This window comes from Saccopteryx leptura, chromosome 11 (genome assembly GCF_036850995.1).
Source record: "Saccopteryx leptura isolate mSacLep1 chromosome 11, mSacLep1_pri_phased_curated, whole genome shotgun sequence".
Taxonomy (NCBI): Eukaryota; Metazoa; Chordata; class Mammalia; order Chiroptera; family Emballonuridae; genus Saccopteryx; species Saccopteryx leptura.
Window position 1 is genome coordinate 70,581,076 of NC_089513.1, and position 26,288 is coordinate 70,607,363.

Consider the following 26,288-nt stretch of genomic DNA (forward strand, 5'->3'; position numbering starts at 1 on the left):
CACCGTCACCTAATTCTTCATGAATAACAGAAAAAGAAGCGAACAATCCGAATTCCGGATCCGGAGCTCTGAGTCGCCAGGTCTAAAATCCGCACTCTAGGGCGGGGGGAGGGGCCAGGGGGCGTGGGACCGGGCGGGGCGGGGCGTAGGCGGGTGTAAGGAAATGCTGATAAAATTACCTCGCTCATGCGGCGGGCTTTCGGACGGAATAAACCCAGGTTTTTCTCTAGAGCCATGGTAGGGGAGGGCTAGAGCGAACGGACTCGCTCAAGGCGGCCGCTCAGACCTCCTGTAGCGTACCCCATCACTGCCCAAGTCCATCCAGCGCTCACACAGCACTTCGCGGAGGACCGCGCCAGAGAGGCCGGAGGGGAATCCCGCGACAAGGCGGCTAAAGAGCTCGGAGGAATTGGGGCCAGCACGCTCTGGCGGGGATCACGGGAGCGGGCGAGGGCTCTATCAATTCAGGATTCAGCCTGCCCAACGCTCACGCCTTCACTAAAAGCAGAACTCTCACCAGCACGTCTGCCGTTCCGAGCGCCCCTAGCAACCACCTGTGATTTAAAGCGGAAACACGACCCCTGTCCCGCCCTTCCCGGACCAACCAAAGCCCGGCGGGGCAGCTCGTTGGCCCAATCATCTCACCGGCCACTATGGACAACCAATAAGAAGCAGGCATAGGAGGGCGGGCTGAAGGGGTCGTGGGCGCACGCGCAGTTGGGAACAGGGCCTCAGTTCTGAGACGGTGTGGCTGAGTTGGGTGCCGGTGCACTCGTGTTGGCCCTCAAAATCCCCGCGTAGCCGCTGCCGCCTTCTCCCACCCTCGCCATGTTCCTCACCCGGTCTGAGTACGACAGGTATGTCCGGCGGGGAAAAATGGGGTTGGGGCTGGTGGGGTGGGCAGGCGAGGGGCCCAGCTCGGCCTGGGTTCTGCCGTGTCATGGGGCGCCCTAGGAACCCGCGTTTGGCCCAGCATGGGGATCTCTTGCCCTCCCGGCCCGCCCGCTGTGATCGTGATTCGCCAAGCTAGACTTCTGCCATCGGCTGCCCTGGTCCTACCGCTGAGTCACTGCTGGGTCCTAACTCCGTGCGGAAGCGAGAAGCTGGGCTTTGTGCTTCGGAGAGAAGGCTGAGGGGCGGTACTCCGACCTTTAACCCGGAGAAGGTCAGGGGTCACCCTTCCCCCGTTCACCTTCTCGTGCTGCCTTTTTAAAAAAATGTAAACGTGCCACCTGGAAGAAAAAGCATCTGTACTTTAGTTACTGAGTTTGATCACTTTAGCTCCCCTTTTCTTCTGGGAGAGAAGGCTCGTTTTCCGTTTCTTAGTCGTGGGGATGGAGCAGCCTTTCCTTTGATTGAAATGTAGTAGGGCAATGCTGCTGGGACGTAGAGTTTCTGCAGAAGCGCGAAGGCCGGCTCAGCGGTGCCCAGATACAGTGTCTGGAGTCTGATTTTCTAGGAACTGGTATTCAGAGTCGTTGTCAAAAGTTTTCTCACCGTGCTGATTCCCCTAGCCCTAGGCTTTTCTGACTTTTTAAAGGAATTAAAGCAAGTTAATTTCTGTTGAAGGCCAGGTCTGGTTCCTAAATAAAAATTGAGATTGTTCTATTTATTAAAAAAAACTTTTCAGGGCTTAGAAATGTTAAGTAATGTTAAATTGTACATATGCTGCAGACATTTTTACTTTCAGTTTCTGTTTTGATCAGTTAAGTTTAAACAGCTCCTTTTTTTTCTTCTTTTTCTGCTGGGAAAAGCAGCTGTTTTCTGTGTAGGGGCTGGAGAAGCTGCCTTTCTTGTCAAGAACTAATAGACTCTGTCAAAAGTTCTATCACTTGGAACTACAACTTTATCCTTTTAGTGATTCACAGAAGATGTATGCTGTAAAACAAATCTCTTCTTACTGTCCTATAACATGACTTTGTTACTCAGTATTTAGCTTCCAGAGCATTAAAGTTTTACTTAATATCTTTATTGCTGATTAGCGTTATTTATTTTTGTATCTTCCCAAGAAGAGCTAAAATAGAGCCCTTATATATTTAAAAGTTAGCTGATGTACTTGAATATTTGCTGTGTACAAGACATGTTCTAGTTGCTTGTCATACAGCAGTGAAGAAAATCAAGATCCTTGCCCCGTATGGGAGATTTTATTATTATTATTGATTTCAGCAAGAGGAAGGGAGAGAGAGAGAGAGAGAGAGAGAGACAGGAACATCGAGCTGTTCCTGTATGTGCTCTGATCAGGGATTGAACCAGCAACCTCTGCGCTTGGGGATGATGCTCTAACCAACTGAGCAATCTGGCTAGGGCTGGAAGACTGTCTCTTAAAGTACTGTTGAGGAAAGTAATTACAGTATGAATCAGAAATGTATTCATGTCATCAGAGAAATTGAAATCTACACTAGGAATTTTGATGAGATTACATTCAGTATTAGGGGATCATGGAAAACTTCACAAAGGAGTTATTTTAAACTGAGTCTTGAGAAAGCAAAATTCTGATAAATATGGATGGTGAAAGTTAATAGTTTTGCGGCAGAGAATATAGGATGTACAGAGAAGGGGCCGTGGGAAAGCACGGGGCATATTTGGAAAATTCCAGTCTGTCTGGCACGTGGTGCATATATGGGAATAGTGGGAGATACGGAAAACAAGGGTGGTGCTAGATATTCAGTGGTTTTTATTATGAGGTTAAGGAGTTTGGTCTTATTCTGTGAGTAACTGGATGCCATAATTTTTGTTTTCAGAAATTACATAGTCATAATTGTTTTTTAGAGAGTAATAGACTGGATTGGGTGAAAGAGTGAGTCAATACCAGTTAGAAGGCTAAGGCAATAGATAGGCAAAAGGTAACGAAGACATTAAGGGTGGAAGCAAGAGAATGTTGAGGTACCATGTAGGAGGACTTGGCATATGGTTGAGATAGGAGAAGATGGTGTAGAATGAGTCAGATCATTCAGAACTTTCTAGCTTGGGGAACTGGGAGATTGGAGGTGTTTTACAATAAAAATGAAGTAGGAATAGGCAGGAGATAGAGTTGATTTTGCGAGAACAGCTGGCTTTAAAGAGATTTCAGATTAGAAAATGTAGACTGTTTGGTGCTAAGGGGATATTCAAGTAGAAATGCTCAGGAGGCATTTAGGTCAGTAAGTGAAGAGGTCAAACTTGTAATAGAGATTTGGAGGTAGGAGTTGGTACCTGGCATAAATGACATAACCCATGATAACAGTCAAGTTTGAGAAGAAGGACAAGAGCAGAGCCTCATAGGGAGGATATAGTAAATATTACTTCACTGGAGTGAAGTTCCTGAATGAAGTTAGTTCCTGAATGAAAATACTACATTGGAATAGAACTTTACACTTTACAAAGTTCTTTCACGCGCTGTGCAATTCAATACTGATTGTCTTGTGACAGAGGCAGGGTAGGGTTGGTTTTTTGTTGTTCCATTTGAGGGAATTAAAACTAGTAAGTGGCAAAATTAGAACTTAATCTCAGGTCTTCTGTCCTTGGATTTTTCTGTCGGTGATTTAAAAAAACTGTTCCTTAAGAGTCCTAAACTTCTTTTTAAAGTGACCTCAGGGATGTTGCCTCTGGGGCTAGCAGGTGGCTGGGACGGTGGGATTCTCCTTTCACCCCTGATTTGGCCAGAATAATTCCTAGAGGCAGTCTGGTGGAGCAGTTGAAAGCTTGGTCTCTGTGGTCAGAGAACCTACTGTGTTTTTTGCTCCATAAGACGCACCTGACCATAAGACACACCTAGGGTTTTAAGGAGGAAAATAAGGAAAAAAAATATTCTGAACCAAATAGTGTGTTAAAATGTTGAATAAAATACCCTATTTTTGCCCTTTCCTAAGCCCTTTTAAGGCTGATGCAGTGCCTTAGGAGGCTAGCACAGAAGGGTAAAGCAAGTCTCCATGAAACCCTAAGAAGAGATGGGCAAAACTCCTCTTTGGATCCTGTCTGGAGTCACAGTTGAAAAAAAAAACCCACAACCGTATTTTTCGCTCCATAAGACGCATGGGCATTTTCCCCTGCACTTTTTTGGGGAAAAAAGTGTGTCTTAAGGAGTGAAAAATACAGTAAATTCTACTTTCAGCTCTGCCTCTTACATGCCGAGTAACTTTGGGCAGTTTGCTTAACCTCTTTGTGCCTCAGTTTCCTCATCTGTAAAATACAATAGTATCTATGTACCTTAGAATGCTACTTTATAGAATCATTTTGAGGATTGAGTTAAATCATTTAAAATTTATAATAGTACCAGGTATATAGTAGTTATGTAGTAAATGTCAACTTGTATTACCTGTTTTGTATTAGGGAATTTATATAAAACTTCTTTTAAAAGTAGAATTTTTGATAAAACAAACTTGAAAACACCATACTATACTATATCATGTTACATGTTTCAAAATCCAGGCTCCATAAACCAAGAATCATAACTATTTTTATTTGTTTATTCAGATATGTATATTAAAGTGTCCACTGAATCCTGAAAGCTTTTCTGGCTAAGACCATTATTGATGCCTCTTCTCCCTAGGAATTTCCAACAGACAGGAGCAAGAAAAGGTGGGGAGGTGGTTTAGAGACAGAAGTAGTCTGGCATAACTGGTATAAATATATATGGAGTGAAGGAACTAGGTTAGCCGTTAGGAACTACAGAGCTCTCAGTTTGTAGTGAAGGTCACAATACTGTTTCATACAAATATGACTGGGGTGAACACACCATATAGTGTACAGATGATGTTTTGTGGAATTGTGCACCTGAAACCTGTATAATTGTGTTAACTAGTGTGTCACCCCAAGGAATTTAATAAAAAGGGGGAAAAAAGGAGAAAGCAAAATAAGTAAATAAAAATAATTCATATAAACAGAGAGAACCTGTGATTGATTTTGCTTATTAAAAAGTAAGATATTGTCTGACCAGGCGGTGGCACAGTGAATAGAGTGTTGGCCTGGGATGCTGAGGACCCAGGTTCAAGAGCGTGGGTCACTAGTTTGAGCATGGGATCATAAACATGACCCTATGGTCACTGGCTTGAGCCCAAGGTCGCTGGCTTAAGCAAGGGGTCACAGGCTTGGCTGGAGCTGCCTCGCCTTAGTCAAGGCACAGATGAGAAAGCAATTAATGAACAATTAATATGCTACAACTATGAGTTGATGCTTCTCATCTCTGTCCCTTCCTGTCTGTCCCTATTTGTCTGTCTCTTTCTCACTCAAAAAAAAAAAAGGTAAGATATTAACTTCAAATTCATTCAGTGGGAAGAGGATAAGGATAAATGCACATTTTCTTGGGAATTCCTGGCAGTTTGGGGGCATTAATTTAGCAAAGGAATTCCAGGTTGATTCAGGATTGAGGCAGAAAGTCACCTGCTGTTCTTGGATCAGTTTGCAGACTTCCTGGGAGTGGGGCAGAAGTGTTCTCTATATTGGTTTCATTCCTTGAAAAGCTGTAATGTACAAAAAAAAAAAAAAAAAAGCCTTCAGATTCTTGTGGGCAAAGGAGAATAGTGGCAACAAGCACATCTTGAACCCACGTGAGCTAGATGTCAAGGAACTTGAGTTTAGTCTCTATGCTTATTTTTTTCTGACAATTTTTAATTTTTTTTAACTATAGGGGTGTGAATACTTTTTCTCCTGAAGGAAGATTATTTCAAGTGGAATATGCCATTGAGGCTATCAAGGTATAGTATCAAGTGGAATAGTTTTTGAACTTTCATAGCAACCTGACACTTCGTTGGCACACTGTTTACAATAAAAATGTTTTCTCTATTCCTTTAGAAAATGTTCTTTATCTCCCTTTAACCAACCACTGTTAACCATTTTAATGACAGTTTCAATTCCATTCCTAAAATTTTTAAAGCTTTTTGAACAGATAACTGCTTCATAGTTATGTAAGTGGCTCAGTGGATTGGTGGGATACATTTGTGTTTATAATTTTCTTGGCTATAAAGAAGGTGGTACAGAAGTCCAGAGTTAACACCCGGGAGATACTTTTAACAAATCATTTACCTGGTCACCTGTATTCTTGGTAAGGTTGTGAGTTTGTATTTGACTGAATAAGAGATATGTTCTGTAATCTGTTAACAAAATCCAGTAGTTCAAAACCAGTATTCAAAGAATTAGAAAGTAAGCGAAAGGTTCTCAGGTAAGAACTATATTTGTTGGGTTATGAGGGATTTAAATTCTGATTTAGGTTGTCTAAGATAAGGTCTAAGCATCAGTATTTTTAAGAACTCCCCCAGTAATTCCAGTGTCTAGCAAGGACTGAGATGCACTGATCTAGTTCAGCCCTTCACTTTCTGCTTCAAGTCACCTCTACATCCCCGAACAGCCTCTATTTGTATAGTTCCAGACAAAGTATTTCCTTTTTTTTCTTTTTTCTTTTTTGTATTTCTCTGAAGTTGGAAAACGGGAGGCAGTCAGACAGACTCCCGCATGCCCACCAGGGGGCGATGCTCTGCCACAATCAGAGCCATTCTAGCGCCTGAGGCAGAGGCCACAGAGCCATCCTCAGCGCCCGGGCAAACGCTGCTCCAGTGGAGCCTTGGCTGTGGTAGGGGAAGAGAGACACAGAGAGGAAGGAGAGGGGGAGGGGTGGAGAAGCAAATGGGTGCTTCTCCTGTGTGCCCTGGCCAGGAATCAAACCCAGGACTCCCACACGCCAGGCCGACGCTCTACCACTGAGCCACCCAGCCAGGGCCTATTTCCTCACGATATAAATCATTCTGTTGGAAAGGATTTTTAATGGTTTAGAAGTTTATCCTTGTGTTGAATCAAAAGTCTTAACTTCTTCAATTGATTCTAGTTTTGCTCCTGAGCCACACAGGATGTTTGAACCTCGTCCGTAAGACATTTCCTCACCTAATTGAAGAGAGCTATGTGTTTCCTTCTAGCTGCCTCCTTGAGAAAGAGTGTATTGCTGGGAATGGTTGTATGGGAATCTGGAAACGGGGGAAAGAGATTCTGACTAGTTGGCAGCATAGAAGGGAAGGCAGAAGCGTGGTGTCTACAGATAGTGGCCCGCTTCAAGTGCCTGTTTCTATTTGTGGCCATCTTTGCCCTATATTGAAACCATACGTTACTATGAAGTACGAGACTATCAGAATTGCAAGCTGTGGCATTTATTTTGAGCTTCAGTTAAGACAGCAGTTCTGCCCAGATGTGCAAACCAAGAGTAATCCTCAGTTTTGGGGTTCTCCTTTAAGCTCCTTACAGCTAGGAATTTCTAGATTGCTTAGAGATCATGAGATACCTGATTTCCCTAGCCCTACGTTGGGCTAGGGTAGAAATAATGATGTGGTCCTTAATGGATGTGATTCAACCTTTGTGAAAATTCAGGCTTTTTGGTGTTTAAATAACCTAGCTGTTGCTATGGCAACTTATGAGTAGCTGATAAGAAAGCAATTTGATAACTACATGGATTTAGTAGTTATGAAAGGAGCTGGAGGAATGACTAAAAATGGCTGACAGATTATCATTTGGAGGAACCATAAGGGTGGCACGGGTGAAATATAACTAGTGGGGATGGGGGGGGTTGCCTTGCGACTAGAAATCTGTGTCCGTGTCGAAATTATTGTATTACGCTGAGCATGTGGACATTGGTTACTATTCTAATGAGTTATATTAAAGAACCACTACAAAGAGGTGAGATGTTTCGTCTTTTTCCTTCTCCCTCTCCCCAGTCCCCACCAAGGGAAGGGGGGTGGAGTTTAGGCAGAATTGTAATATAGAAATATCTGGGGTAAATGTAAGTGTACAGAAGAAAATTATGTTGACTTTTATGAATTTTATAAAATAGTCTGTCTCGTGCAGGCATGTTAAGTGTGTTATGCTTAATGGTTCGTGGAATTCTTTAGAATCCTTGCAGCAGCGGGCTCCAGGAGTCTGATGCCCACCCTGGCGGTCATCGCCTTGTGGAGCTAACGAAAGATAATGTAGCTCAGGAGAGAGCATGTGTCTTGGAAGGCTTTCTGAGTGATGGGTGGATTCGGACAGGCAGGGAGACAGTGTGCGCAGGCGTGCGCAGATAGGGATAACAGCGGAGAAAATGGGCTGGGCTGTCCCTGGGGGGTTTTGCTGGAGAATAATGGTAATAAAGTTGGAAGAGAAAAGTGGGATTGGGATTAGGTTCTGAGAGCACTGGAAGCTTATTTGCATTTGATGTTACAGGCAATACAGGGAGGTATTAGTTCTTCAGAAAAGTGGTATAATGAAAATAGCATTTTATTACATCTTTCAGGGCAAAACATGAAAGATACATTGGGGGAGAGAAATTAAAGATAGGGACTGAGTAGGAAGTTGTTGAAGTAAGGTAGGCAAATAAGAATGACACTTCTTTCTCATTGTGTGTGAGGCACCTTTTGTTTGACCTTGGTGGTAGTGTTTCTCCCCCACACACACATCCTTTTTTTTTTTTTTTTAAGTAAATTATTTTTCTGGAGTTCATAGATTTGAGGAATATTACCTTTTGGAACAGGTCAAGGTAGCAGGGGTGAAAAACTGGGTCCAGAAAAAACATAAGTTTTATTACTTTCCCACTATGTTTACAACTTTAGAATCTGTCCCCCTCCAATAGGGGCGTTAAAGTCGATCATTATCCAGATGGTTTCAAGACCTTATTGAACTTCCCCGTCAGAAGCACAAACTTCTGGAAATCAGTGCTGTTGCCATTGACAGGACCAGTACTGGTGAGGGTGCTCCTTACTCTCGGTGCCAGCTGTGGGTGCTCCTGATTCTCGGTGCCAGCTGTGGGTGCTCCTTACTCTCGGTGCCAGCTGTGGCTGATGGAGGTGTCTCTCTCGTGAAGACATGCAGAGATTCCTGGTGGGTATGAGGGACTGTTCTTTGACGTGTACATGGTAACCATAACATGTTTCTCTTCAGCTTGGTTCTACAGCCATTGGGATCCAGACGTCAGAGGGGGTGTGCCTAGCCGTGGAGAAGAGAATTACCTCTCCACTCATGGAGCCAAGCAGCATTGAGAAAATTGTAGAGATTGATGCTCACATAGGTAAGGAGTAGGAAAAGCTGTTGTGTAGGATCTGGTTCGTCTTGGATGGTCCAAGGCAGGTTCGTTAGATGAGCAGCTTATCCCCTCGTTAGCTGCCGCCCTCTGGGCAGTGGGCTCAGAGGAGGAAGCAGTGTGGGCTCCCCTACTCCCAGCAGTTCCTTCCTCCCTCAGACTTAGACTCTGCAGTTGTGAGGGTTGCTGAACTATGTAGAGGTTGAGTCCTAGGCCGGCTCCCTGTGATGTTGGGTCTTCATTGATGTATAACATTAGCCCTGGCCAGTCGGGGGGTCGGAGGCCGCCGGAATCGAGGACTCTGGAGCAGCAGAGGGTGGGGTAGGAGGCCAGGCTTACTCACTAAGGAAAGGGGAATGCTTCCGGATCTTCAGTGACTGAAGTGCAGAGTATAAGAATGATAGACTGCCCAGATCAGTCCTCTTCCATTGTTCTCAGATTGATCTTTTCACTCCTACTCCCTCTTTCCTCCAACTCTCCCCTCCCCCATTATAATTCCCCTGCTTTAAATTTGACACCAGTGTAGTGAGTCATTCTACTTATTTATAGCATGGCGTTTTAGTTGGCTGTCCAGATTTTCTTTATCTACTTATCTAATTAGTGAAACATTAGTAGAATAATTAATTGCTTGAAGGTATCAGAACCAAATGCCATAGCAACCCTGTGAGCTTGACATTATCTCTTTCATAGATAAACTGAGTTGTAGTCTTTTAGAATTAGAACATTGTGTCGGCTTTATTTCAAGTTACCTGTCTTTTGGAGGTGGGTCAGTATCACTTCATTCAACAAATTGAGGGCCCATTATGTCCCAGACATGATGCTAGTCACCAGGGATACAAAGAGAAAAAGGAATGAGACATAGTCCTTGTCTTCTAGAAACATTCACGGAGGTGGATGTGCAAATAAGTAAATGCAATTAAGTGACAGGTATTAAGAAAGGAGGTTTGGCCTGACCAGGCAGTGGCGCAGTGGATAGACCGTCGGACTGGGATGCAGAGGTCCCAGGTTCGAGACCCCGAGGTCGCCAGCTTGAGCACGGGCTCATCTGGTTTGAGCAAAAGCTCACCAGCTTGGACCCAAGGTCTCTGGCTCGAGCAAGGGGTTACTCGGTCTGCTGAAGGCTGGCGGTCAAGGAACTTATGAGAAAACAATCAATGAACATTAAGGTGTCGCAACAAAAAACTTGTGATTGATGCTTCTCATCTCTCTCCATTCCTGCCTGTCCCTATCTATCCCTCTCTCTGACTCTCTCTCTGTCTCTGTTACAAAAAAAAAAAAGAAAGAAAAGAAAAAAAAAAAAAAGAAAGGCTGTTTGTGTCCTGGTCAGGTAGCTTGGTTGATTAGAGCGTCATCCTGATGCACCAAGGTTGTGGGTTCAAGCCCTGGTCAGGGCACATGCAGAAATCAGCTAGCAAATGTGTTGATAAGTGAAGCTATAAAGTCATGTTTCTCTCCCCCCCTTACCCTCTCTCTCCCCCTTCCTCTCTCTCTAAAATCAATTTGAAAGGAAGGAAGCAAAGGCTGTTTTATGTGCTCAGGTAGAGGTACAAAGGAGGAAGTAATTAGTTTTGCCTGAGGCCAAGGGTAGTGGGGCTTTCAGAAAAGGATTCTAAAACAGTGATGCTCTTTTGAGGAGGGCAGGAAGGGAGAAAGACAGAATCATCAACACACAGGTGCGTCACTTTAGTTGTTCATTGATTGCTTCTCATACCTGCCTTGACCAGAGGGCTCCAGCTGAGCCAGTGACCCCTTGTTCCATTCAGTGACCACGGGCTCAAGTCAGCAACCATGGTATCATGTCGATGACTCCGTGCTCAAGCTGGAGAGCCTGTGCTCAAGTCAGATGAGCCCGTGCTCAAGCTAGCCATCTGAAGGTTTCAAACATGGGGCCTCAAGTGTCCCAGGTTGATGTTCTATCCATCCATTGCGCCACCGCCAGTCAGGCAGGTGATGCTTGAGCTGAGTTGAATTCTACAAGATAAGGAGGTTTTAGCAGGTGTCTGGCTATAGCAGAGGAGAGCGTTCTAGTCAGAGCGAATAGAAATGAGCAAAGCCCTGTATGAAATATAAAATACCCTGGCACAGCAGGTGGTTTGTTTTTTTTGGGTTTATTTATTTATTTATTCATTTTCGAGAGGAGAGAGAGAGGGAGAGAGGGAGAGAAAGGAGGGAGGAGCAGGAAGCTTCATCTCCCATATGTGCCTTGACCAGGCAAGTGCAGGGTATTGAACCGGCGACCTCAGCATTCCAGGTCGATGCTTTATCCACTGCGCCACCACAGGTCAGGCTGGCACAGCAGATTGATGACTGGGAGGCAGATGGACTGTGGCAAGAAATGATTGTGGGATCAGACATTAGAAGTCCTTTTTACCATGTCAGAGAGCTTAAACTTGATTATTTTGCATTGATGGGAAAGGTTTTAAGCATTGAGGTAATAGACTAGGGTTTTAGAAAGACCATTCTGATAACAAAGTAGAGTGAAGGGGGCTGAGACTGGAGGCAGAGAGACCAGGTAAGAAATTGTTTTTAATCCAAACAGATGAAGGCTTTAACCAAGACCACGGCCAGAGAATGGAGAGGTAGGGACTAATGCCAGATGGGTTAATCAGATAAAGATTGATGGAATTTGGAATCCCATTGGTTGTGGGGGCCAAGGAAGAAGACCGGTGGAGTCTAGAAGGGAAGTAACTTGATTTAATACATGAAGGGAGTCATTTGGCTTCATAGGTCTGAAACATGGGTGAGAACTGGGCTGAATGGAGGCTCAGGCTTGAGTCATGGCATATAAAGTAGCAGTTACACCTTGTTATCCTGGACCCTCAGGCAGGCTTCCTCTCTAATGTACTAGTTGGCTTGTGTTTGGTCAGGGAAATGAAAAGGCTCTTGATTTTATTTTAGGGTTTTCCATGAAAGTTCATAGTAAGATTGTTATATTTTTCCTTATTTCTTCTGTTGGGGTGTTGGTGTTGGCTTAGTTTGAAAATGCGTCATGGTCTATGAAGACTGCTAAAGGGATATCTAAGGATGTAATATGTGGAAATTCATTTTTGATTAGCTAGTCTCTGTCTTCTATCTTAATAGCTGGACTTCTGTGTCATTGTGATGGTTTTTTTATTTGTTCGTAATAATTATACTTGGAGTTCAGTGCAGATAATTTCCCATCTGATCTCTTGGGTGTACTGCTGTGGGATTCTGAATGGTGCCATGGTTCCACTCCAGAATTTCAGTATTTCCTGAGTGGATGAAAGAGTTCTACAAGGATTTGGCCGCTGGGTCACTGTTGCTTTTACATTACAGGTTGTGCCATGAGTGGGCTAATTGCTGATGCTAAGACTTTAATTGATAAAGCCAGAGTGGAGACACAGGTAAAATGAGCATCATCTCTCCCTTTTACCATGGTGCTTGAGTTCCTTGTTAGTGATGCTGTAGCTGTGGGGGCTGTGCTGCAGGTATCTGTGTCCATGTCAGGTGCAGATGCAGCTCCTGGGAGCGGTGTGGGTAGAATCCCCAGTTACAACGTTCTGAGGCTTGGAGGCTAGCCACCAGCCATCGCAGCTTTAAGGGAGCCCTGGTAAATAGTGCTGACAGTCTCTTGCTGCTTTGATTTGCCTTCTGTAAAGCTCGCATTGCAGTGCACTCTGTTCCCTAATTGCCTTTCTGTGGGAGCACTGTAGCGGGAGGTAACATAGCTACAGGACATTCTCCCCCCAGCTGCCTTTGCTGCTGGCTTGTGAATCACAGCTCTCCTGTGGTGAGTAATGATGGGTACCAGGTGACAAAAGCTGGTCAGGAATACTGATTTCTAATTTGTAACTGAGCACCTGCTGCCTGGAGAGCAGACCAGTAGTAAAAAATACGTGCTGGGTAAAATTGTTTGCATATATTGCAAGTTTGCTGTCAGTACTCAGGTTGAGAATAAGTAATTTCATTTCAACACCAACAGAATGATACGCTAGGGTCTTTGAGGGGAAAGTGGCACTGAGCTGTTAGCATTCACTTTGTGAAAAGACTAAACTTGGTGCTGTGAGGGGTTAACTGTTTTTCCAGGGAGTAAGCCTCCAGTCCAGCTTTGCTTAGAGTCCTTCCGTAAAAGTTGACCTCCAGCGCTGTTTCTCTTCCCCTCGAGGAGTCTCAAGCATTGAGGTTTAGTGTTAAGGAAATCACCCGGAGCTTGAGACTTCCGTTTCCAAGCACAGTTTGGGGCGGCAGGAGTGGTGGGCTGGGGGGCTGCTCTCATGCCCTTCTTATTGGGAAGGTAGATCATGCTTTGCTCCTCTTCTAGAACCATTGGTTCACCTACAACGAGACAATGACGGTGGAGAGTGTGACCCAGGCTGTGTCCAATCTGGCCCTACAGTTTGGAGAAGAAGATGCGGACCCGGGTGCCATGGTGAGTGTGGGGTCTGGGACACCCTCCTCCGAGCGTAGCTTTCCCAGCTGTGCCCTCCTTCCCCTCCCCCCAGCTTCCCAGCCAGTTGTCGTATTGCCTCTCGTTTCTTGCTTCTAGTCTCGTCCCTTTGGAGTCGCACTGCTATTTGGAGGAGTTGATGAGAAAGGACCTCAGCTGTAAGCATCATTTTATCATATTTTTCCTGCTTCCTTTTTGGGAGAATTATTTTAATTTGGGATGGAGACTGGTAGTTTAAATCAACTGAGAAGACTATTGTAGAGTTGTAAAAAACGAAGGACTTCTGAGTCTGTGTACAGTGCAGCGGTTCAATGCTGCTCATACAGAGACAGATTCGGGGATCCTCTGAAGAACTCCCCTGTTGGAACCAGTGCTCATTCCGGAAGGAATGAGAAGTAACTTAATTACTGCAGCCTATGCGTGTGCTATGGAGCTTTGCTTTGGGATGTTGATCTGATCCCTGACTTCAAGTACGTTTGAGATAGGCGTACCCAAGTGCCATATCTATATATACTGTACTGTACTTCTCTTCTGAGTCCCCGAGGAAGCTTTCAGTTTCCCTGAACACTTTTTTTTTTTTTTTTTTTTTTTTTTTTTTTTTTTAAAAGATTTTATTTATTCATTTTAGAGAGGGGGGAGAGAAAGAGAGAGGGAGGCAGGTAGCACCAACTCCCATGTGTGCCTTGACCAGGCAAACCCAGGGTTTCGAACTGGCGACCTCAGTGTTCCAGGTTGATGCTTTATCCACTACGCCACCACAGGTCAACACTCCCTGAACACTTTTTAAAAGGTCTGGTTTCTCCAGGCATAGAACATCTTTTGGATCTGTGCCTCCATATTTCAGTGGTTTCCTGACTGCAGGCCAAGCATTCATATATATATATATATATATGGGGTGTGTGTGTGTGTGTGTGTGTATGACAGAGTCAGAGGTAGGGACAGACAGACAGGAAGGGAGAGAGGTGTAAAGCATCAGTTCTTTGTTGCAGCTCCTTAGTTGTTCATTGACTGCTTTCTCATATGTGCCTTGACCGGGGGCCTACAGCAGACTGAGTAACCCCTTGCTTTAGCCAGCGGCCTTGAGTCCAAGCTGGTGAGCTTTGCTCAAACCACATGAGCCCACGCACAAGCTGGGAACCTTGAGGTCTTGAACCTGGGTCCCCTGCATCCCAGTCCGATGCTCTATTCACTGCGCCACCGCCTGGTCAGGCGCATTTATATTTTTTATTGAGATGTTTGTTCCATAAAGTGCTACCACTCTTTTAAGCATCTTAATTCTCTTCTTTTTGGGGGGTTGCAGGTTTCATATGGACCCATCTGGGACCTTCGTACAGTGTGATGCTCGAGCGATTGGCTCTGCTTCAGAGGGTGCTCAGAGCTCCTTGCAAGAAGTTTACCACAAGGTAATGCAGCATCCTCACTGTGGTGTGTGCTTCTGTACCACTCTGTATGGATATAAATTCTCACTTTTATTATTTTTAAGTCAGTATATGACTTATATACAATAAAATAGACAGACTCTGAGTTCTGACAATTGTATACGCCCCTATCTTCACCACCTAGGGCAGTGGTTCTCAAAGTGTGTGCCAGGGCGCACTGGTGTGCCCTAGAAGATTTCCAGGTGTGCCGTATGGTATTCCAGAGAAATATGTGCCTGTTGGGGACCAAAAAACCAACAGAGTTTTTAGAGTTTAGATTTGGGGGAGACAGAGGTGTGGGGAATTGGCTGTAAGCTGACAGTCTGCCCAACCCCCCACCTCACTGCCTGATTAGGCTGCAAAAGGCTGTTAAGCTGTGGTGCTGGATTGTTTACACTACCCCCCATGTTCCCTGGAAAGACTGGAGGCAAGTTTCTTCTATCCTTTGTCTGGTGTAAAGTTAAGATGATATGTATGGTGGGGGGTTTTCTGCACTCAACACAATTAAGAGTAAAAAGAGAGGAATTCTTCAATGTATTGATGAGGAAATGAGAGTTTGCCTTTCAAATAGATGCCCAAACATTGAAGAAATTGCTAGGACACATCAGGCTCATGTTTCTCATAAACACAAGAATGAAATAACTTAAACTTAACACATTTGCATCAGGACCTGCCAAATTTACTAAATCTTACTAAGAATGTATCTATATATATAAAAAGATAATTTTTTTGTCGTTTTTAAAAATATTTTAACCCCTCTTTTTTTTACGAACTCTAAAAAGCATAACTCAAAAAAATGTAACATAAAAATGTTTTTTAATGTCAGAATTAATTTAATTTTGTTGTATTTATTTTGTTTACCATAAAAGCACGCTTGGACTTTATATTTTTTTCTTTAGTATTTGACTTAATTATTATAACATTTCTCAGAAATTTGTATATAGTGCGCCTACAATTACTTGTAGGATTTTAAATGTGCCCCGACTTCACAAAGTTTGAGAACCACTGACCTAGGGTATAGGACACGTCCATTCCCCCCAGACGCCGTCTCCTCTCCAGTCCCCGCCCTCCCTGTAGCCACGGTTACCACTATTAGTTTTGTTGGTTCTTGTCCTTTGTCTAAATGGAATCGTACAGTTTGTATTTTTGTATCTGCCCTTTTTTCAGCGTGTGTTTTTGATCCATTCATGTTTTTTGTACCCAGCAGTAGTCTCTCCTTATTGCTGAGCAGAGTGCTCTGGCATAGATGCACCACAGATATACTTTTTGGTTGAAGCACATAGGCATTTGGCTTTTTTTTTCTTTTTTTTCTTTTTTTTTTTTTTTGTATTTTTCTGAAGCGAGAAACGGGGAGAGACAGTCAGACAGACTCCTGCATGCGCCCGACCAGGATCCACCCGGCACGCCCACCAGGGGGCGATGCTCTGTTGCGACCAGAGCCACTCTAGTGCCTGGGGCAGAGGCCAAGGAGCCATCCCCAGTGCCCAGGCCATCTTTGCTCCAATGGAGCCTTGGCTGTGGGAGGGGAAGAGAGAGACAGAGAGGAAGGAGAGGGGGAAGGGTGGAGAAGCAGATGGGCGCTTCTCCTGTGTGCCCTGGCCGGGAATCAAACCCGGGACTTCTGCATGCCAGGCGGACGCTCTACCACTGAGCCAACCGGCCAGGGCCCATTTGGCATTTTTTATGTTCATGGGATGGGAGGACTTGGTTTTGGGTGTTTTGGGTAACTTGTTATGATTGAAGGTTGCCAGACTCATCATTCAGGTGGTTCATACAGGGATACTTGCTCATGTCAACCCCTAATAGCCCCCTTCCATCTGGAGGAAATGAGATATAAAATGTAATAAGAAGAGCAGATTTTTCTAAACCATTGGGCTACCTTCTTAGATCATTTAGGAATTATTATTCATCATAAGATATCGCCAATATGATCTTGCTTCTAAACTAAAAGAAGATATCTAGAGAAGTATAGCTCTTCCCCCTTCAAAGATCACTTACCATGTAAAAGTGGGTGACTTTGTTCTGGTTCAAAATAAGACTTTTTCTCTGGATAAATGTATTCTTATTTACGATTTACTTGAATTCTGGAGGTACGTGTAATGTGCTGTACTTACAGGATGTTCGATTGATTGATAGTTGCTAACTCATTTCTTTGGAGAGGTAAAGGGGTAATCTCTGAAGGAGGAAAGAGGGATTGTTTACAATTAATGGCTTCTCTTCTTACCCTTTTTGTTTGAAGTCTATGACTCTGAAAGAAGCCATCAAGTCTTCACTCATCATCCTCAAGCAAGTAATGGAGGAGAAGCTGAATGCAACCAATATAGAGGTATTTTTCTGTGTTACTGTTTTTTATTCAGCTGTCTTAGTTCCTGTTGCTGAGGATTGAATAGATCAAGAAAATCACATGTCTGTTTGTTCAGGTCCTAAGAAATTACTGCTGTCTTTTGAATAAGCAACTTGAGTACAGCAGTAATGGCAGAGGCCAGAATTCGATGAGTTAAAGAGTGGAAGGGAAGTGATGAAGGCAACCAAACAAAAGGACGCTACTTTCTCAAGACGTGCTGGCATGTACGGAAGGCAGCATTCAAGAGAAGGACTTTCATCTTTTTAAGGATGGAGGAAGCTTTTGTGGACTGAGAAGAAACTAGTGGATAGAAAAATGTTAAAAGAAATAAAAGCAGCCTGACCAGGTGGTGGCACAGTGGATAGAGTCGGACTGGGATGCAGAAGACCCAGGTTCGAGACCCCGAGGTCGCCAGCTTGAGTGCAGGTTCATCTGGTTTGAGCAAAAGCTGACCAGCTTGGACCCAAGGTTGCTGGCTCGAGCAAGGGGTTACTCGGTCTGCTGAAGGCCCACGATCAAGGCACATATAAGAAAGCAATCAATGAACAACCAAGGTGTCGCAATGAAAAACTGATGGTTGATGTTTCTTATCTCTCTCTGTTCCTGTCTGTCTGTCTCTATCTATCCCTCTCTCTGACTCTCTCTGTCTCTGGGAAAAAAAAAAAGAAATAAAAGCAGAGGTTAGGTAATGATGGGAAAATTCTAGAAGAAGGAAGGCATGGTACAAATGAAGGGATTGGTTTCGAAAAGCAGAATTCATTTAGCAGTGTGTGTATGGAACACCCATGGTATGCCATGTACCATGAAAGATGCCAGGGATGCAGATGCAGGAAATCCAATTTCCATCGAGGTTGTGGACTGTGGAGGGTAGAGGACACACAGATGACAATGGTGTGGGTGACACAACAGCAATAGGAATGGATCGTCACAAGAACGTAGAACTTACCCTGGGGAACTGGGAAAGCTTACTGAAAGAGGTGATGTCCGGAAAGAGGACGAAAAGTGTATTCCAGGGAGAGGGCACAGCCGTGAGCAAAGGCTCAAAGATAGAGAGTGATATTGTGCATAGAAGAGAACTGAGGGGGCCCTGGCCGGTTGGCTCAGTGGTAGAGTGTTGGCCTGGCGTGCAGAGGTCCCGGGTTCGATTCCCGGCCAGGGCACACAGGGGAAGCGCCCATCTGCTTCTTCACCCCTCCCTCTCTCCTTCCTCTCTGTCTCTTCCCCTCCCACAGCCCAGCCGAGGCTCCATTGGAGCAAAGATGGCCCGGACGCTGGGGATGGCTGACGCTAGAGTGGCTCTGGTCGCAACAGAGCGACGCCCCGGAGGGGCAGAGCATCGCCCCCTGGTGGGCGTGCCGGGTGGATCCTGGTTGGGCGCATGTGGGAGTCTGTCTGACTGTCTCTCCCCGTTTCTAGCTTCAGAAAAATACAAAAAAAAAAAAAAAAGAAGAGAACTGAGGGTTTGTCTGGTTCTCGGGTGGGAGGTGTAAGACTGGGATGGCAAGAGAGGACCGTCCCTCCCTGCTTTCTCTCAGAAAAGAATCTTCAGTCACCACCATTTGTTTCTGTTCTTATTTGGAAGTATTTGGGAAAGCCAGATGGGTAAAGGGATCACTGAGCCACATTAAAATGCTAGCTGAGGCTGGAATCACAAATCAGTCAGTAACCCAGCTCCCACCAGGACGTTTGTCAGCTGTAGCCAGCCAGCAGAGACGGAGAAAATGTGTGTTGATCCCTGTCCCCGTGGCTGTCTCACAGGAGAGCCTGGTTCCTTAGGCCGCAGTGGACCGGGCAGAATTGGGTTCCAGAGTGGGGCTGGGGCTGGGGCTGGGGCTGGCGCTGGGGCTGGGGCTGGCGCTGGGGCTGGCGCTGGCGCTGGGGCTGGGGCTGGGGCTGGCGCTGGGGCTGGGGCTGGGGCTGGGGCTGGCGCTGGCGCTGGGGCTGGGGCTGGGGCTGAGGCTGGCGCTGGGGCTGGGGCTGGCGCTGGCGCTGGGGCTGGGGCTGGGGCTGAGGCTGGCGCTGGGGCTGGGGCTGGCGCTGGGGCTGGCGCTGGGGCTGGGGCTGGCGCTGGGGCTGGCGCTGGCGCTGGGGCTGGGGCTGGGGCTGGGGCTGGGGCTGGGGCTGGGGCTGGGGCTGGGGCTGCGGCTGGCGCTGGGGCTGAGGCTGAGGCTGGCGCTGGGGCTGGGGCTGGGGCTGAGGCTGGCGCTGGGGCTGGGGCTGGGGCTGGGGCTGGGGCTGAGGCTGGCGCTGGGGCTGGGGCTGGGGCTGAGGCTGGCGCTGGGGCTGGGGCTGAGGCTGGGGCTGAGGCTGGCGCTGGGGCTGGGGCTGGGGCTGGGGCTGGGGCTGAGGCTGGGGCTGGGGCTGGGGCTGGGGCTGAGGCTGGGCTGGGGCTGGGGCTGGCGCTGGGGCTGGGGCTGGGGCTGGGGCTGGGGCTGGCGCTGGCCTAAGGAGGGTCTGAGAGGAGTGGGAGGGAGGTGGGGGTGCGGTGGGGTCGGTTGGCCTGCTCCTTAGTGCTGATGGGAGAAGAGGTTGGGGATAGAGATGGACGCGCAGCGAGTTTGCCATCTCGACCCTCAGGAGGGATTTTTCTGCTCTTTGCTAGTACTTTGTTTTCTTTGGTACTGAAGGTGATAAGGTCTTGGCTTTTCTGCAAGACTGTCTCCTTGCTGCCTCAGTAATTCATCCGTAGCTCTGTTCACTTCACAGCAGAGGTTCTCAGGTCTGCTTGGTTCAACTGAAACAGCAGAGATTCTATAGCTCACTCAATTCAGTGCAGCTCTAGTTCTGCTTTGAGAAGGTGTGATTCCTCCACGCTCTTCCGTTAACTGTGTTAATCCCTGACTACAGTTTCTCTTCACGTTAGAAAAGGGAGTTCGCTTTCCGAGACTGTGTACTCCACCCATGCTCTGACTCCTGGTTTCTGAACCTAGTGTGGACCAGGTTTTGGAAGTCTGTGACTGAGGTCTCCGTGGGCGGGTCTGTGGTCGGTCTCGGGTAGGCATCGGGGCACCGCTGCTCGAGAGCCCGTCCTCCTCCCTCTCGGCCCCTGCTCCACAGCTGCCCCTGGGCTCGCCTGCCTCTCCCCTATAGCTGCTTCCCGTCCAAAGGGAAATGTCCAAGCTGCTCTTCTTAGAAGGATGAAAATAAAGCCTGCCTTGGTTAGTCCCTCCTTCTCCCTAGTGTCCTGCCTTTAAAAGTAAAAAAGAAATTAGTTTTGATGGGATATCATGTACATCCTATAAAATGCTTCCATTGTAAGTCTGCAGTTAGCAAATTTTGACAAATTGTAACCACTGTGTCTGACACCACAATCAAGATATGGAACGTTCCAGAGACCTGTGGTGGCACAGTGGATAAAGCGTCGACCTGGAAATGCTGAGGTCACCAGTTTGAAACCCTGGGCTTGCCTGGTCAAGGCACATATGGGAGTTGATGCTTCCAGCTCCTCCCCCCTTCTCTCTCTCTGACTCTCTCTCCTCTCTCTCCCTCTCTGTCTCTCTCTCCTCTCTAAAAATGAATAAAAAAAAATAAAAAAAAAAAAGACTTAAGATATGGAACGTTCCCCACTCCCCAAAAAAGCTATGGAACATTTTCATTATCCCAAAAAGGTGTCCTCGTGCCCCTTTCTAGTCACTTCTTTCCCACTGGCCTGCTTTTTTGTCACTAGATATTTTGTGCGGTCTGGGGTTCCATATAAATCTGTGTCTAGCTTTCAACGTAATGGCTTTGATGTTGATCCGTGCTGCTCGTATGGTAGTCTGCTACATTTTATGGCTGAGTGCTCTTCCATTCATTCTGTTTTTATTGCTAGGCCTCTTCCGAACGATCTATATTCACCGTCTTACCTCACCTCTCATTTATTCCTCTGTCACTACTGTTTGTTTCTGTTCTTGTTTCCCCACAGTCAACTCCTGTTTGTCAGATCTCATGGTCATTTTTTAGATCTATTACTTGAACTTTCTGAAGCAGACACCTCACATTTTTGGAAGTTCAAAAACTAAACTTGTTATCTTTCCCCCAAACCATTTCCTCTTCCTGCATTTCTTATCCTGGCTGATGACACCACCAGTGTCCCTGTCATTCACAGCAGAGACCTGGAAGGCTTTCCCTTCCTTAAATTGTCTTTGCCTGCTTCTGATGAGCTGCCGTCAGTGCGCCCTGCGTCCCTGCCTCCCAGTGCCTCTGGCTGGGCCGCCCTCTCTCCTGCCTCCGCCCGGCCAGCCCTGCTCCACTTCGCTCTGTCCCCCAGCCCATCCTGCCACTGAAGGGCGTTTTCTGAATTGCACATCTAACCTTGATTGTTTTCCATTTGAAAAAATGTTTTTCTGGCTCCTGTCACAGGCAAATTCCAAATTTCTTTTCATGGCATGATAATTCACTACTTTTTATTTTATATTTTGGAGAGAGAGAGACTTGGGGGCTCCAGCTGAGCCAGTGACCCCTTGCGCAAGCCAGCAATCTCGGGGTTTCAAAGCTGGGACCTCAGCGTGCCAGGTTGATGCTCTATCCACTGCGCACCAACGGTCAGGCATTAATTTACTACTTCTTAAATCATATGTTTAATCTGGTAGGCACCTTGCTAAGCATTTTACACGCAGTTATTTTTTTAACCAAAACAACCCTATGAAATGTATTCCTATTTCCATTTTACAGAGCAAGAAAGTGAGGCTTTGAGAGGGTGAGATCTCGCCCAAAATAACAGAATTGGTAAATGGTGGCGTCTGGATTTGAACCCAGGTCTGATTTTGGGTCCTGTCTCTCTCTGAGCTCTGACCTCCCACTCCATTTCATCTCTGCCCTAGCCATTCAGAGTTCCTTTAAGTTTTACCAAGACACCACAAAATCGTAAAGTGCTTTCATGCGTTTGCACAGTCTGCCCTCCCGCTCCTCGACTGCGCGACCCATTTCTGCCGTGCTTTAGGACAGGGCTTAGACTGCTTCTCCAACAGCCTTCCTGGACTCCCCTGGGTCGCTCCTGTGCCTGCGCCTCACAGCGGTACAGCTCTAGCCCCGCCCTGACATTGAAAGCATCCGGTAGCTGGTACTCTGAGTGAATAAGACACTTGCTTCATCTTTGGATCCCTGGTGCCCAGTGCAACTGTAACTAGTACACAGGGGCCTCATCCTTAGTTATTGACCAAATCAATGAAAGAAAATGTTTCTTACCTGCCTCCCAGAGGTTTTTTGAAAGCAAAGTGAGATAAGTAGAAAAATATCTTTCATATTCATTATGTAAATAAATTTATCATTATGCAAATGCAGGGGGTTATTTCTACTCGTGCAGTGAGAGTGCCTTCCTGAGGGCAGAGCTTGGTCCAGGTCCTGTCAGCATTGCCCGCAGCCTGGTCCTCTGGGGCTGTTCCACTGGCCATTGTGGTAGCCCCGCCAGGGTTTGGGAGGACTAGCCTGTGAGCCATGAGGGATTTGACAGAACATTCTGTGGGCCCTCACTCTTCCCTGGTTTATTGACCTTATATATATCTGTCCTTGTGTCCTTAAGAGAAGCAATAGTAACATATTTCTGTATTTTAATTTCCTTAGAGTAGAACTCATGGTCTATATGGACAGGAGTGAATTGTATAACATACAGTATATTTTGCAGGTATACTTGGGACTCTGACATTTCATGTAATTGGATCGGTCTTTTGGGAGAATCTAGTGAAGACTGCAGGCTTTGAGAGAACATTTCTTTAGCCTGTTCTCAGACCAGATCTTCAGGTGCTTCAAGATTTAGTCTTTTTCTAAATTTTATGTGTACATGAGGCAGAGAATAATAAACATCATGGAACTGGATATACTAATTCTGGAAGTTTAAATATCAGTGACGAATATTACTCAAAAAACGCCTTAGTATGTTTAAAATTAAGAAAGAATGTGAGCCTGACCAGGCGGTGGTGCAGTGGATAGAACGTCAAACTAGGATGAGGAGGACCCAAGTTCGAGACCTTGAGGTCGACGGCTTAAGCGTGAGCTCATCTGGTTTGAGCAAGGCTCACCAGCTTGAACCCAAGGTCGCTGGCTTGAGCAAGGGGTCACTCAATCTGCTGTAGCCCCCCCCCCCCATCAAGGCACATAGGAGAAAGCAATCAATGAACAACTAAGGTGCTGCAACCAAGAATTGATGCTTCTCATCTCTTTTCCTTCCTGTCTGTCCCTATCTGTCCCTCTCTCTGTCACACACACAAAAAAGAAAGACAATGTGAGGAAATGGCATAGAACACAATCACAACAGCTTTGTGAGCAAAGGTGAGGTGGCCCTGCTCCTCAGTGTCACCCTAACATAGGTGCTGTGGTCGGCAGAGATGATGGAAGACTTGGTAGTTTTCTTTAAACTTGAAACTAACCATCTTCTGACCCTACTCTTTTATTGCTGAAATAGATTACAGTCTGCACTACTGTTATTACTGAAAACTTCAGTCACAACTGATTTCCTGTCAACGTTAATAGAATCTTTTCATGGCCAGTCCTTTTAAAAACAAAACAAAACGTTCTTTTAAGTTGCCATATGGACACTTTTAAAGAAAATAATACCTAACAATGATAGTTACAGTTATTTCGTGCTTATTATAATGTTCTAGGCGCTGTTTTAAGCACTACATGTATTAACACATTTATTCATCATAATTACTTCTGTGAATTAGGTGCTATCATTATCCCCGTTTTACTGATGGAAATTGAGGCACAGAATGGCCAAATCACCCAAGGTCACACACACAAGCTCAACTTGCAAGTGTGTAAATGTGCTTTCAAATATTGTTCTAAAGGTATCTTTAACAGAATAAAATACTGCCCCTATGTAACTGGCTGCTGCTGCGGTGATCCTTGTTGAAGTAACTTTAAGAAATGACAATGACGCCTGGCATTTGGTTAACTAAGATGTGTGGGTTAACCCCAAAATAGAAAATCTGGTCAATAAGAATTTTTATTTTGGAGTCAGAGGACTATTTTCGGAAGCACTGCCGGAAAGGATATCCCTGGGACAGCAGGTCCCTAGCTCCTAACGACACGACAGGAGCAGCCGCATCACCAGCACCACTGCCCGCCAGCTGCTGACCAGCCCCGCGCATTAACCCTTCGCTGTTTTCTTTCCAGCTAGCCACCGTGCAGCCTGGCCAGAATTTCCACATGTTCACAAAGGAAGAGCTTGAAGAGGTTATCAAGGACATTTAAGGAAGTGTGAGCCTCAGAGCTTCTGTGGGACAGTTTCAGTTCTCCTGATTGCCCTTAACGTTTATTTCCAGCTCCTGTTCCTTGGGAAACCTCCAGCATATGCATTTTTTTATGATGTCTGTACATAAAGGCAGTTCTGAAATAAAGAAAAACTTAAAATATTTGTTAATAGAGTATTCTCTTCCACTGCATTCTTTTGTTCGCAATGCTTACGGTAGAGGACAAAAAACGATAGTGATACTCACATTCCTGCCCTCAGAACATCTATTCTAAAGACTTACTGGCTCTCTACAACAGAATTGACTCTAGCACGAGTCCCTGGCTGCTGGCAAAGAACTTGAAACATCCAGCTCCTCCTAGTGGTTTAAGATATTAATACCACTGTCAACTCATTTCAGTCCTGTAGTTCATCTTAAGTAAATAGGTATTTTTGCTGCTTTCCTTATATGGACCATATAATGGACCATCAGAAGAACATGTTTTTAGGCCCTCCCCAAACACTCATGTAAGCCAGCTACAATGTACTAGTTATGCTATCTTAACAGACAGCTGGCAATCAGTTACAAATTAGGAATAGAGAATGATATCATTCAGAAGTAGTTTATTATACACTTTGGAATGTACTGTGAACTTCCCCCCCTTTAGGGCTGCCATCCTATGAGACTGGTTGAAATTATTTAAAAATGATCATATGAAGTAGATATTATCATACTTAACAGATGAAGAATCTAAGGCTGTGTGACTATGGACAGAAAATTAAGCTTTTGGGAATTGAACTCAGGTTTTCTGGTTTTAAATGAACTCAACCTGGCTGGGTCACTCATTTGGTTAGAGCGTTGTCCTCATACACCAAGGTTGTGGGTTCGATCTGTCAGGGCACAAACAAGAATCAACCAGTGAATGCATAAATAAATGGGTTGAGTTGATGTTTCTCCCTATCTCTCTAAAATCAATAACAAGAGATTAAATCATCAGCTCGTGATTTTACAATGCCAGGTCCCTTGCAGACTAGACACCTATTTGGTAATAAGGAAATCTCATTGAGATTTGCAATGTATTGCATGTGGATAATGCAGAAGTGATTATTATCTTCAGTAACATTTGTAGGAAGTTGTACTCTATTATGTCAAAATTCTGATGATACAAGTTGACTGAATTCATATTAAATTCATACGGTATTTCCATCAAAAAACGTGTTTTTATATATACTGCTCACAAAAATTACGGGATATTAAGTATAACATGATGTTATGATATTGTTTCTCTCATGTTCACCTTTTACCAAATCTTAGAAAATGTCATTGAGAAATCCTATCTCAACTTCCATCTATTCAAATCTAACAAGTGTATTAAGTCCCTACCTACTACATGCCAAGTGATGTATTAGACATTGGAGTAAGTCTGAAAGTATGTACTAGATACAGTCTGTGCTCCCATGAAGCATCCAGTGGGGAGAAACAGACAGTAAGCAAGAGTCCCTTTAACTTGGTGTAGGTTACAGTGGAAATGGCTAAAACATGCTGCTTTAGGGAGAGGTGAGAGTTTTGGGTCGTGTTTATTATGCAATCAAAAAACCCAAACACTGGCCCTGGCCGGTTGGCTCAGCGGTAGAGCGTCGGCCTGGCGTGCAGGGGACCCGGGTTCGATTCCCGGCCAGGGCACATAGGAGAGGCGCCCATTTGCTTCTCCACCCCCACCCCCTCCTTCCTCTCTGTCTCTCTCTTCCCCTCCCGCAGCCAAGGCTCCATTGGACCAAGGATGGTCCGGGCGCTGGGGATGGCTCCTTGGCCTCTGCCCCAGGTGCTGGAGTGGCTCTGGTCGCGGCAGAGCAACGCCCCGGAGGGGCAGAGCATCGCCCCCTGGTGGGCGTGCCGGGTGGATCCCAGTCGGGCGCATGCGGGAGTCTGACTGTCTCTCCGTTTCCAGCTTCAGAAG

The 26,288-nt window shown here is 45.6% G+C and overlaps 1 protein-coding gene and 1 non-coding gene across 2 annotated transcripts; both read left to right on the forward strand.

The window, feature by feature from the left end:
- The first annotated feature begins 701 nt into the window (after nucleotides 1-701).
- On the forward strand, nucleotides 702-24,522 carry PSMA5 (proteasome 20S subunit alpha 5). The gene is made up of 9 exons (XM_066353240.1): nucleotides 702-857; nucleotides 5,606-5,672; nucleotides 8,875-9,001; nucleotides 12,311-12,378; nucleotides 13,296-13,403; nucleotides 13,521-13,579; nucleotides 14,722-14,824; nucleotides 17,079-17,165; nucleotides 24,276-24,522. Exons 1-9 carry the CDS (start codon nucleotides 829-831, stop codon nucleotides 24,351-24,353), a joined length of 726 nt encoding a protein of 241 aa, XP_066209337.1. The 5' UTR covers nucleotides 702-828; the 3' UTR covers nucleotides 24,354-24,522.
- LOC136383669 (small nucleolar RNA SNORA26) lies at nucleotides 3,846-3,968 on the forward strand. Its single transcript, XR_010747479.1, has one exon. It is a non-coding gene; the product is annotated as a small nucleolar RNA SNORA26 (small nucleolar RNA).
- Nucleotides 24,523-26,288: the final 1,766 nt, after the last annotated feature.